This window comes from Plodia interpunctella, chromosome 25 (assembly GCF_027563975.2).
Source record: "Plodia interpunctella isolate USDA-ARS_2022_Savannah chromosome 25, ilPloInte3.2, whole genome shotgun sequence".
Classification (NCBI taxonomy): Eukaryota; Metazoa; Arthropoda; class Insecta; order Lepidoptera; family Pyralidae; genus Plodia; species Plodia interpunctella.
In genome coordinates this window covers 2,270,499-2,283,141 of record NC_071318.1, presented here as the reverse complement: position 1 = coordinate 2,283,141, position 12,643 = coordinate 2,270,499, and the positions used below count along the sequence as shown (strand labels likewise).

Below are 12,643 nucleotides of genomic sequence, written 5' to 3'. Positions count from 1 at the left end.
AAATTCAAGTGTAAACGTCAATTTTCATCGAGAATACAATGTGTGTTAACTTTGACGTGTAATGTGTGACAGGTAAATTAATTCAATAGGTGAAAATTTCAAAGTGTAAGCGTAAATTTTGACCGTGAAATGAATGCGTGCGTTGTTCCAGCCTGGAAGCTCAGGTGGTAGCGTGGCGGTCGGCCGGCAGCGGCGCACGCGCGCACGCGTCGCAGCTGGAGCAGCTGCGGCACGCGCAGGCGCGGCTCACGGCCGAGCGCGCGCGCTGGGAGGCCACGCGCAGCGCGGACTCGCAGGCCATCGCCAGGGGTAACCGACACCCAATTGACATTTGAAATTGTTCATCACGAACGAAGTCGCTAGTAATAGAAAACAATGAAAACTTTATGTAGAAAAGTGCTTTGATAATATTGTGCATGCGCGTTGTATGATGCATTGCAACTGTATTCTTGAATTTTTGTTACTATTTAAAACCACCTGCAAATGTTGGATATTTTAACTTATTATTTATACTATATGATTATTATATATGTATATAACTGTGACTGTTGGTTCACCTCAAAATAAATACATTTACAGAAAAACGTGAATTGGAAGTGGCTCGCGAAGAACTGATGGAGTTACAGAAGGACGTGGAACAACAGAGAGATAGACTGTACAGAAGACTCGAGAGGCTGCAGCAACACGGTTAGTGTCTCAATCTTCTTCTTGACCTCACATGGTGTCTCACTATGGTATCCCACTCACATGGGGTCGGCACAGTATATAAGTTCCTTCCATTTCGTTCTGTCATTCGCCATATCAATTGACACTCCTTTCCTATTCATACTATCCTTGACACACTCCATCCATTTCTTCTTAGGTCTTCCTCTATGCCTGGAACCCTTTACTTCCATATTTAATGCCTTTTGAGTGACGTGATTTTCATCTCTTCTTAAAATATGCCCGTAGCAGCCTAACCTATAACTATGTAAATATAAGTAATATATATTTTTGACTCACTGCACGCCTTGGACAACTGTTAGTGCAGTGAGTGACTTTATAAATAAATGTAATTTATCATTAACTGGTGCTACTTTCATACTTCCTCTTACATAATCACTCCTTTCTTAATTCCGTTAGTGTATATGCCTAAAGTTATTTTCCCGTTAGCTCTATCCATCACTTGCGAAGCACGAATGTTACTTAATAAATCAGTGGCTAAATGCTGTTTTTTATTCGAACTTAGTTTTATTTTCATATAAAAATAAACACTTAAAAATATATATATTTACATTCAATTGCCACTGTATACTACTATAGGAAATGTCGCCAGCCTTCTGGGAACTTTACCGCACGACGACGGCGATTTAGTATCAATTTTTTATTTCAATTGATTTAATATTTAGTTAAAGTTTTAATTTAAACTTATAGTACTGTATGTTGTAAATACTTTTATTCTTTTAGTCCATACCATTAGATTAAGTTCAATTGCAAATAATAATTACATGGAATCATGTGCTTATTTATGTATTGCGAAAATCCTGACCTATGATTTTTTCTGTTTGTTTTTGGTGTTTTACCTTACTTTCATGGGCAATTCTCTATATTTATATTCTATAAAACTTTAATTTTAGGTGGATCTCAAGAAGAAATAGCAACATTATCGCCTGACTCCAGCGTCAGTGACAATACTCGTAGGAAAGAATCTAGCAAATGGCGAAGTAAGATTTATTTGATTACTTATATTTAACATAGACAATACGAAAACTACTACACATGAGTCAGATTGGTATACAAACTCATGGAGGCACGAGGAGGATTCGAACCTGGGACCTTTCGATTACAGGCGGACGGCCTTAAACACTTAACCATCACCGCTTCAAATAACACATAAATATCGCAGAGATCCCTTCAGGGGATAAATCCGCCATTGTATATTTACCTTGTTATATTATATATTCACTTTATACATGTGTTCTTTGTACAATAAAGTTGTTGCAAACAAACACACACAATAGTTATCGTCACAGGTAGTAGGGGGTCTACGGGCTCAGAATGCGCGTCATCAGTATCGGCGTGCAGCGTCCGCGGCGCTGTGTTGCCCCCGCCCCAGCTGCTGTCCGCTCAGAACGAGAGTAGAGCTACTGTCAGGGCCCCCGCTGTTTCGGTGAGTATCAATATTATTAGTATGGTTACCTTTTTGTTAAGGTTCCGTACCTCAAAAGGTTAACGGCTCCTTATCACTTTGTTGTCCGTTTGTCAATACCCTTTTTCTCAGGAACGCGTACAAGTTGAAATTTACATGAAATATCCACGTAGGTCCAGATTCCTTCGCTCTCTGTTATATTCAAATGCGTATATGTAATTCGACGTCTACTTTTAATTTTCATTGATTTTCGCAGATGGTAAAACAGCAGTTACCACTGAAACTGGCGAGCGGCAAAAGTCAACAACAAGTGCCGCCGACCGGCTACCATAGACTACACGAATCACCCAGTGATGTGAGTACGCATAGATAATGCCATTGATTTTCATTAATTGAGTTTTCTCACAAGATACAAGATTTTCATTTACATTTAGTAGTTATATCCAAGTATGGATAATTTATATTTTTTTTTGTATAGTTATATATCGTTGTTTTTTAATTTATTTAAATTAAACCTCTTAGACACCATTGTTCCCAATAACACACTCGATAAGAAAAAAACGTAATGTTTTCAAGATGTGTAGGAAACTCTAAGGTTACCATGTATCTAACACACCACTCCCACCCGGCAAGATGACATTCATTGAAAAGTGAGCTTTAAAGCGTTCTTTGTAAACATACTTTACATTGACAACATGTTAGCGGACTCGCTGTCAGCACTCGTGTTGTCAATGGAAAATATGTATACAGTAGACGCTTTAAGGCTCACTTTGCAATTAACGTGAAAATGAATCCTGCTTGATAGCGTGCTATGACCATAAATGTTCATCTACATTTTTCAATCTTTTTTTAAAATAAATTTAATATAATTTCGTTCAAAATAGTAAAACAGATAAAATGGTTGTTTCCAGGACGTCGAATATCCGAACGTATTTTAATTGGCCATATTGTTATTCTGTAAGTAATTGGTGTAATGTAGATTGTGTCCAAATTTCACTGTTGTGCTCTTGATAATAAGTACTTGACGCCCTGTTAAACATTATTATGTGTACACTAGAGTCACTTTACAAACGTTCGTGGGGCGTGTGGTTCCGCCCTAGATATGGACCACTCCATGTCCTCACGTGGGCCATACGTATTATTCTCCTTATCGTTCCATAAAGCCGGGTCCGCAGCTCCGTGTTTTCGTGTTAGCTAACACAAAAACATGTTTTACTAACCTATTAGGGGCGTGGCCTAACAGTTATGTTAGAAAAATAACAAAAACATGTTTTCCGAACCGAATGGATAACATACGCCCCGTTCGCCTGCAGGGAGGGAAGTTACTTATTTTGTGTTAGCGATCACTAAAGAAAGACGTAGGGCAGCACAGCGTAGTATGGAGTGAACAAACAAAAAAAATTTCAAAATTATTTATCATGCATTAAATCGATATCTATAATACATTGAGATTTATTTTTAAGCAAAAATATGCTTGCGTTAGAAAACCTCGAGTATAACCATAACAACAATAGGCGGAGCGGACGGCCGGTTTTCTTAATTTGTTTTTATAACATGTTTGTTAGAAAATTGGCGCTGCGGACCCGGCTTAAGGAAGGCCTGTGCCCCAGCAGTGGGGGCGATTAAATTACTGATGATGATGTCCTCCTTTGGATGTAGTACGCTACACAGTTGATAAGCAACTGTTGTTGTCTACAAACTGTTATTGACAGCCATGTTGGCAACTTACTGCCTATCATCTGCGTAGGCTATTATGTGTCTTTTAAATGAATGGTATTGGATTTCCAAGTAGTAGTAGGTTGACATCGGCGGTGGTTGTAGAGACACAGACGAATCTCCAAAATTTTATTTGCCTTTTTGCACCATTTGCCTACGGAGCAACGATTTTTTTTTTTAGATTCGACTGTGGTTGTAATACCGATCGTCTGCCTGATGTTAACCATTTTTTGGGAATTCTGTTGTTGCCTATCAGCTGTCAAGGATACTTCTTCTTATATCTAAGTTGCTGGACGTCTACGGAAGATTGTGGAGTGGATTGTAGGGCGCGAACCACACATCACAAAGTTGTAAATCTGAATCATTTTTAATTTTTTTCTGAAATGCAGTCTGTTAAGATAGTGAAGAAATTAAATAACGGCACTGTCTCCTGTTGACTGACGTCATTGTGTTTATCAATCAATTGTCTATGGTCTAACCTTTCTATTTGTTATTGCAGTGGCAGAAAAATGTAGTTCGTTAAAAAACCGTATTTTTCACTTTCTTGGCAGACTGTACGAACATTTTAAACAATTGAGATACCTATATTTGTTTATTTTGTTTTGCAAAGTGGCGCTAGTGTAACGGTCAAAGACGAGATTGGCAATGTAATTATTATTATTTTTGGTTTAGTAGATTCTATTAGTATTTCCTATATATATAAACAGCATGAAAAAAAATTTAATTTTCTACTTTTTTTCATTTTAGATGATCTTAAAAATGTTTTGAAATATTTTGTTTAACAACCATTTCGTCTGTTTATCAGTTTAGCCTTTGACAGCATGCATTTTTTTCATTGCAGTATTTTGTAGCCTTTCAGTTAGCATAAGTTTTTGCGAGCATAACAATCGTACCGCCATTGACAAAATTAACTTTATATTTCTGAAAATCGGTGACCCTGGGTTGCCCAGCTCATATTGAAACTAAGCAATATCGTATTTGAGATTTGCCGATTTTTTTTAAACTTGTTCTTGTGCCATAGAGATATTACAACAATATTGTTGTCCCCAGCATACCCAAGGCTTAGTGATACACCATACTCGTACAGGAAGCTCGCCCGCGCCACTGCCATCGCAACAACAACAGCAGACCAATAATAAAGCCACTAGGTAACTAATTTAGTTTTTAAGAATTACGTCCCAGAGCCTCACTTAGTCAAAGTTTATTTTATAGACAGATTTTTCTTTTTAGGTTTCTTTTTTAAACAGATGGACATAGATCCTTCCGATCTTTTATGTACCTTTTACACTAGGCCTAAGTGCCTGTCTAGTGGTAGCCCATTTAGAATAACAAAAAATTACACTAATAGAATTTCTTACCGACATGTATGCACTTATGCATGCATTAATATTGAAACAAATAATTCACAGAACAAACACGTACCCAAAACTACCGGACAAGTTCCGTGTGCGTTCCCCGGAAGCGCCCCCGGAAGAAGAGGTGATCTACTTCTGACAACCACCCCCGCCCGACAACCACTCGAGGTCCTGAGACTGCCGACTGTCCTAAACTAGTACCACCACCCTGGTACCACTACTGGTTCAACTAGTATAGTACCACTACTGGCTCAACTAGTAGTACCACTGCTGGTTCAACTAGTATAGTACCACTACTGGTTCAACTAGTATAGTACCAGTACTGGCTCAACTAGTAGTACCACTGCTGGTTCAACTAGTATTACTACTACTATCACCATGTTTTCAGTCGTATTAGTAAAAATATGTTCTTCTGCAAGCAATGGCAATATTGTGAAGAAAGTTGTTTATGGAATGAAATAAACAACTTTCTTTATTCTTCTATTTAGGAATAAGATTGGGAGGAGCTCATAAATAAAGTTTCTCCTTTCCATCTGAGCGTTTTCCTGGTTACTTACTCAGTTTTAATGCGTCGGAGCCTAGGATCCTGCTAGTCCGAGCTAATAAGTATTTTGTTCAAAAAAAAAACAGAAGAACATATTTTTCTAAGTTTGATTGCTATCATTTTATTTTTGCCACAGACTAAGATTATGTTAAAATATGAACGAAGCCCTCATGTCAAGTTACTCTGCGGTGATCTTTATGCCGTGGTAATAGGGGGCAGTATGCAATGAATTTGGACACTTTGATGTGCTGTTGACTCCACATTGTTTTGCATATCAATTTCAAAATTAATATAAACTAATTTTTATTTTCAACAACGGCATAATGTTTATATTTCACTTTTATTTATATTATATTTAACGAGTGTGAATTCGTCATGTTTTTTATCATAAAGACTATTTTAAAATTAAATCAAATTTATCTTATACAGAATAATTTTACAAAAAAAATAAGCAATAAATATTAATATAGATCCAGATATTTTAAATATTTCATTTGATGTATTACTTAATTGGGACCACGAATAATTATTTTACGTACAGTACAAATCTATACATTTCAATTTTTCATGTCATTCCATGTCAAACGTAAATGATCTCTTTACTTGTGTATTTAAAGTGTTATTTAATTTATCTGTATTTCTACGGCGTAGAGGCGGCTTTTAATCGTTTTAAATATATTTAGTCATGTATTCACTACTATTACTATATTGACGACAAGCAATTAAAAATTGAATATTCCTGTTTTAAAAAATCATAAAATAATATATTAAAATGCAAGATGGACCCATCTGGACAAATAATGGATCTTTTCTTCAAGCTTGTTCCCTCAAAAAATAAAATCCTAGTATAAACTTAATTAAAATCTCATTCCAATGCTCATGGCATCTAGTCGAGGTTCAAAACTTGGGTCGTTTCACAAGTATGCTGTTGTCTCGCTTACACTATATTGCGAAAAGATACAGCCATGTGTGTAAGCGAGACGCAAATACGTTTTTAAATTGGTCGAGTTGTAATTTAATAATTTTAATATCTGAAGTGATAACAGTGGGCGAGGTACTATTAAGGACTATATAATTACGTAGCGATCTAGAATAGTGATTGTTACACTAGTTGTTTGAAGGCATCTTGTTGTTTACACTATGGCTGCTTATGCGCTGTCGTTTTTGTTTTTTTTTTTTAAATTGGAAAATGTGCCAAAATTAGTAGGAGTTATGCCAGAAAATGTAAAATTAAATTTTAGTTTGAAATTTTTTGCCGGCTGTATCTTAAAAAGAATTATTTATGAATTTATGTTCATATTTAACATGTACATGAAATAAATACATAACATGTAATTTCTGAACAATATAAATAATATTCTTTGTGATGCTGAAAATTCACTTTTTTATTGTTAATTGCAGTAAAACATATAAGTCAGTTCATATATTAAAACAGTAAAGATATATTTTTAGAGCCCCCTAAATTCGACACGTTATATATAAAACGACAGTGTATCAGTGGCCATGATCTAACGTAGATAGTGTTGTAACTGTTTCAGAAATATTTTTAAAAATACTGTTGTTATTATACATTTTTTTATTAACATACATTGACTAGACCACTTCACAAATCTATTAAAATGACTTTAAAGCACCGCTATTTTTCAAATACAAATAAATATAAAGCTACAATATTTTTGTCATTCTATTGTTAAAATTTAAAATATAGAGGTATATAAACAAATAAATATATATTTGATACGTCTTGCCAATTGCTGGCAAAAATACTGAATAAACTGACAGATGAAAACTTCATGCTGTTCTTTTTTTATAAGAAGACAAGGATAGCACGAACACATGTTTCGTACTTTTTGTAAAATGTAGGGGAGCTTACAAATAGGTATAATTATTTCAAATGAAAATATAATTTAGTCTAAAAGAAATATTGAAAATATAGGAGATAAATGTCTCAATCTAACACTGAAGTTACTTCGTGTTGTTTGTATATTCAGACGTGATATTGGTCACGTGACCCTCTTACCCTATGTTTTACAAAGTAGAGTACTGACTTCGACCCCAACTTTAATGTTTAGATATAGTATCTATTTATCCTTATTATGCAAGGATATGTAGATATGTACTGGGTTTTTAAATACACAAAAGTCATACACATATGCGCTGTTACTGTCTATGTAAAGAAATCACGATATAAATAAGGACCTCATTCTCGAAGTACTTATTTCTTCCAGGGAAATGTTAACACTGACCTTGGACCATGTTTCATCTATGATAATAAAATCAAGAGATCAAACGTAATTAAAGTAATCCAGTTTCAGAAATGTGTATGTCTGTTTTTTCATAAAAAAATTAAAATAATAATTTTTTATTTCGCTATAAATATGGTATTCAATTTTGTGTCATGTTTAATGCATTTAAGCAGGACTGGCATGCAAAATAATTCGCATATATTTTTTTTTAATATCAAAAACTATATTATTAGGGAACTTGTCAGTGAAAGTAATGTCGAAGTGACATCACATTTATTTGGTTTTCATATAAGTAAGACTTTAGTGTAAACTAAAAAATAGTAAATAAAATTGATCATTCTAAATTACATTAAATTCGTGTTCTATGATTGAAATACATTTAATTTTGTTTTTATGGCGTGAAATACCGTATAATATAATACTGATGAAACATGTTCATTGTTAGTAGCATTAAATTCCTAGGTGATAGGGCAGTGTAGGATTTACACCGAATGGGTTGCATTAGCGCTGTAAAGATATATTTTTAGCGCCCCCTAAATTCGACACGTTATATATAAAACGGCAGTGTATCAGTGGCCATGATCTAACCTAGATAGTGTTGTAACCGCTATTATAATGAAAAAAAAAAGTGTACAAATTTGAAATTTAACTCCTGTACGGAAGGTTCCATTTCCTTTATAAAAGTTTTGACGCAATGCGATCGGTATAAATCTTTCATAACTTTCGCTCACACACTCATTTGTTAGAGGTCGCCCTAATGGCGAATGTACAATGACACAATGTACTTATGCCGTATTGTCGACTCATAGAATAACTGTTATCAATGTAAATATGTTGAAATGTTAATTAAATGTAATAGGAACGTTATATCCATCATGTTATATAAATTATGTAACATTTTATATTATAAGAATGGCAATTGTATTTTTCAATTTCCATTTTGAAAATATGCTTATTGTGAAACTAGAATTTTACTTAAAAGAAGTTATATCTTTTTTTTTTTTTTTTTCAAATAAATTGCTATCTGCTTTTGGAATTCAAATCTTTAAAATAAAGATTTTGTAAAAAAAAAATACTTAAAATTTATTTTTATTTATTAGGTATCAAGATAAAAAAAGCAATTGTCATTCTGGCGGCCGAAATTACAATTATAAAATGTAATTACAAACAACTGCTCAGAATTTTAAATGATATATCACTGTTTTCGGCTGTTATGCATTTATTATAGGCTTGTGTGCAGGCATTCTGTGCAATATGTATTTTTTTTAATGAAATAACTAAATATTTAAACATTTTCTTATTAATGTCAGCTTTAAACACAATCCATGATATTCGTTTAAAATATTTTTTTATTTGCACATGCAATTGAATAATAATAAAATCTAAATATTTTTTTAATCTAAAAATATTTTTTCTCATTTTATAAATGTACGGCTAGCAAAAATATTTGTATGAAATACTTGCACACAACAGTTGTTTAGCTCTAAAATACTGTTGTTGAAGACCTTATAAGACTATGTAACTATTTTTCGTGCATTTACTGTAATACTTTTTACTATTTAGTCTCTAGAGGAAGTGATATTTTAAACTATTTTCTTGTTTAGGATATCTTTTCATACTGTACTGTATATAATGACGTTGATGTTTGAATATATTGTAAGATAAACTATAAAAATATGTCTAAATTAATCAGATTTTATGTAAACAAATATAGAACATGCAATAAAATAAATGGAAATTAAACAATCTATGAAATCATGGCAATGAAAAATGTTTTTGAAAGATCGCATTAAGAAAATTAAATTTGGAATTACATGGCACATTATTGCAAAAGTTATATCATACTTTCAAATTGAATTTCAAAGTGGGTTTACAAGGAATATAGTATTTATCCCAAAACGAATCATTATACAATATTGTTGTGTCATAGTTCAACATAACATTGCATATATTGTGCCATGTATTTTCATTTTGTTTTTCGGTCTTCAAAACAATGACAATAAATATAAGTATGATATATTTCTTCTCTACCACGCTCAGAACTCCTATTAATAAACATTTTTGTGCACTTTAAAATGTGGTTGTAAAATCGCAATAAAACATGCAAGTCTTATATTCGTAAATAATAATTCATAGACACTAACTATTGTTCAGGCTGATAAAGTTAAAATTATACCAATTCTTGCAAGATCATGTAACTATTCAAACAAAATTTAATGTTGCAATAACTTTATACTACTTTCGCGGAGTTTATAAGGACATTGGTTTTTATTTTAAAAAATCTTATAATTAGTTAACTCCACAGGTATAAGAACATTACATTGTGTTCTTGTATCTGTGGTTAATTCATTATAACAAGTATCGCGTTCAAGCAATCGATGGCCAGAATTGTTGCATTTAAAATTGTTCCTTATAATATATTACTTCTTTCGATATTTCATAGGTCTAAGCATCGCATTTAGCCGTATTTAACAAATTTAAAATTCATACAAATCTTCAACAGCTTGATAAACCTATTTCAGTTGAAGCATGTTTTGTCCCTGTCTCACTTACAATATTTGGTATTGAAAGAGCAAGACAAAACATACTGATCTTATAAAATATGTTTAACAAATGATTGAATCTTTTTATGAAATAGACGAAAAGTGTTTAAGACTGCCACATACTGTTGCGTCTTCAATTCGTACGTATCGCATCTGCAGTACATCATGATATATTTGAATTTACATGCGTAAGTTCACTTCACACCGACAGTGTCGCAGGCGCATTGTGTTGCGTTTATGTGCGACATTAAATTTATTACAAGTCATGACGTTCTGTAGATAACAACGCGTTGTGCGTGTTGCAGACGAATCCGGTGTGTGGCAACCTAACATCATATCGGAAGTTTGTGCCGATGTTGGTCTGTTTATGACCTAAAATAAATATGGCCTGATTTTTATGGATAGACGGAGCCACGGAGGTAAAATTGTATATATCTGGCTACACTGCGATATTAGAAAAGTATATGCGGATCTTTTTCGTTCTCAGCACGTACTATTTAATACTTGTATCGCTAGATGGCGGTATATTATGACATTGCTATCGATTCTGATAAAAAATATATATTTGTAAGTCTAGTATGAATAAGACAACAGACAGAATATATATACAGGATAAGATAACAGAATCTATGGTAACATGGATTCTGTCTAGTATGGAGCCATATGTGTATATATGTACCTAAATGTTTTAATAAATTATTTTTAATAAATCATTTCTGAATTGAATACGCAGTGTAGCTAGATTGTAAATAGAGAGATGTGATATATGCTTGTGATAACGTTAATGTGGCTTCATCACAATGTACCTCGATTGGTAATGTACTTATAAAGTTAAATAATCTTGAAGTATTTTTTAAAATTAAATTTACGCTTCACGGAACAATTTGCCATTTACATAATATCATTTTTAATATAATTTGTAAATAACTAAGATATTGATCTGTGAAAAATAAATACTATTTGATCAAGATTGTTTAGCTTTTGTAATACCTAAACAAATGGGGTATAGTAAAAGTTTCTTAGGAGGATTTGTTTCTAGATTCAGACATCAAATGCTGGATAAACGAGACATAAAAAAATTACAGCTTATATTAAACTATTTAAAACACCTTTTTTTAAATAGTTTAATATAAGCTTCTATTTTGTGTTCTTTTAATATGATGATGAAAATATTCATGAATTGTCATGTGAACCGTACAAAATCGATTTTCGTGATCATTTAAAAAAAAAGTACCACCGCATTCCTCGTATAGGTACTTTCTTGAAATTAAAGTGCTTTGACGCAATGCGGCTTGTTATTTTACACTTTGATGACTTAACATCCGTGCCTTTCTAAAGTAAATTATTTTCATTTCGAAATCCCTTTTCCCTCACGAGAAATAATTGTTAGACAAATCATCAATTTCATTTAACTAATTTCAGTATTTCTACCACTCGACGTAAGATTATGGTGCCTACGGACTAGAGCAAGAGAAACCTATAAAACATGAAAGTCTAGAAACTATATGTCTTTCTCGCTCTATTCTTATAGACTTGTCTCGCTCATATTGTAAAGTCATCAGGCACCTTTATTATTTAGTCATGTCAGTACTTAAAATTGTAGCATAAAAATAAGTTTCGTGGCAATATGTAAACGTTATGTAAGTTAAGCTTTAATCTATTATAATTTCTCGTTTAGTATATAACTTGGCGGAGTCCCTCCATTTTGTTTTTTATTTTATTTGTGGCAACGACAATACAATTGTGTATTGCTCAAGTATCGCTCAGTTTACCCTTATGTAATTTCATTGATATTATCGGGAAGAGATAAGAGCGTATTTTCTGTTGTGTGTCAACTAAACCATAGTGTGAAGAGTAAAAAAGGTTAAAAATCACACAAAAAAAGAATGAGGAATTATACGAAAATACGCTCGTCATTCGCCATCCAGTGTTTACTTTCGCAAGAGTCCATTCCAAACGGTTCAGTTTATTTTGTTCTGTGACATTGCAGGCGATGCTTGCTGTATTTAGACTAGAAAAATGAAATACATTTACTTAGTATCAGTTGTTGTTTTTATTTATAAAGTCGAAACATCCCTAATTAGGTTACAAATAAAACACATTTATAGTAT

General features: G+C 33.0%; 1 protein-coding gene across 9 annotated transcripts in view; it reads left to right on the top strand.

Moving 5' to 3' along the window:
* Positions 1–12,575, top strand: part of cyst (cysts) — a 45,218-nt gene extending 32,643 nt beyond the window's left edge. For 8 of the 9 annotated variants that reach the window (XM_053764431.1, XM_053764438.1, XM_053764433.1 and 5 more), the window contains 7 exons: positions 152–309; positions 580–687; positions 1,617–1,703; positions 2,013–2,149; positions 2,385–2,483; positions 4,895–4,992; positions 5,254–12,575. In XM_053764431.1, the coding sequence (XP_053620406.1) occupies positions 152–309; positions 580–687; positions 1,617–1,703; positions 2,013–2,149; positions 2,385–2,483; positions 4,895–4,992; positions 5,254–5,338 (772 nt within the window). In that variant the 3' untranslated portion in view covers positions 5,339–12,575. Of the gene's footprint in view, positions 1–151; positions 310–579; positions 688–1,616; positions 1,704–2,012; positions 2,150–2,384; positions 2,484–3,039; positions 3,086–4,894; positions 4,993–5,253 lie in introns of those variants that run through there. The other variant, XM_053764439.1, reaches the window with a different exon arrangement.
* Positions 12,576–12,643: the final 68 nt, after the last annotated feature.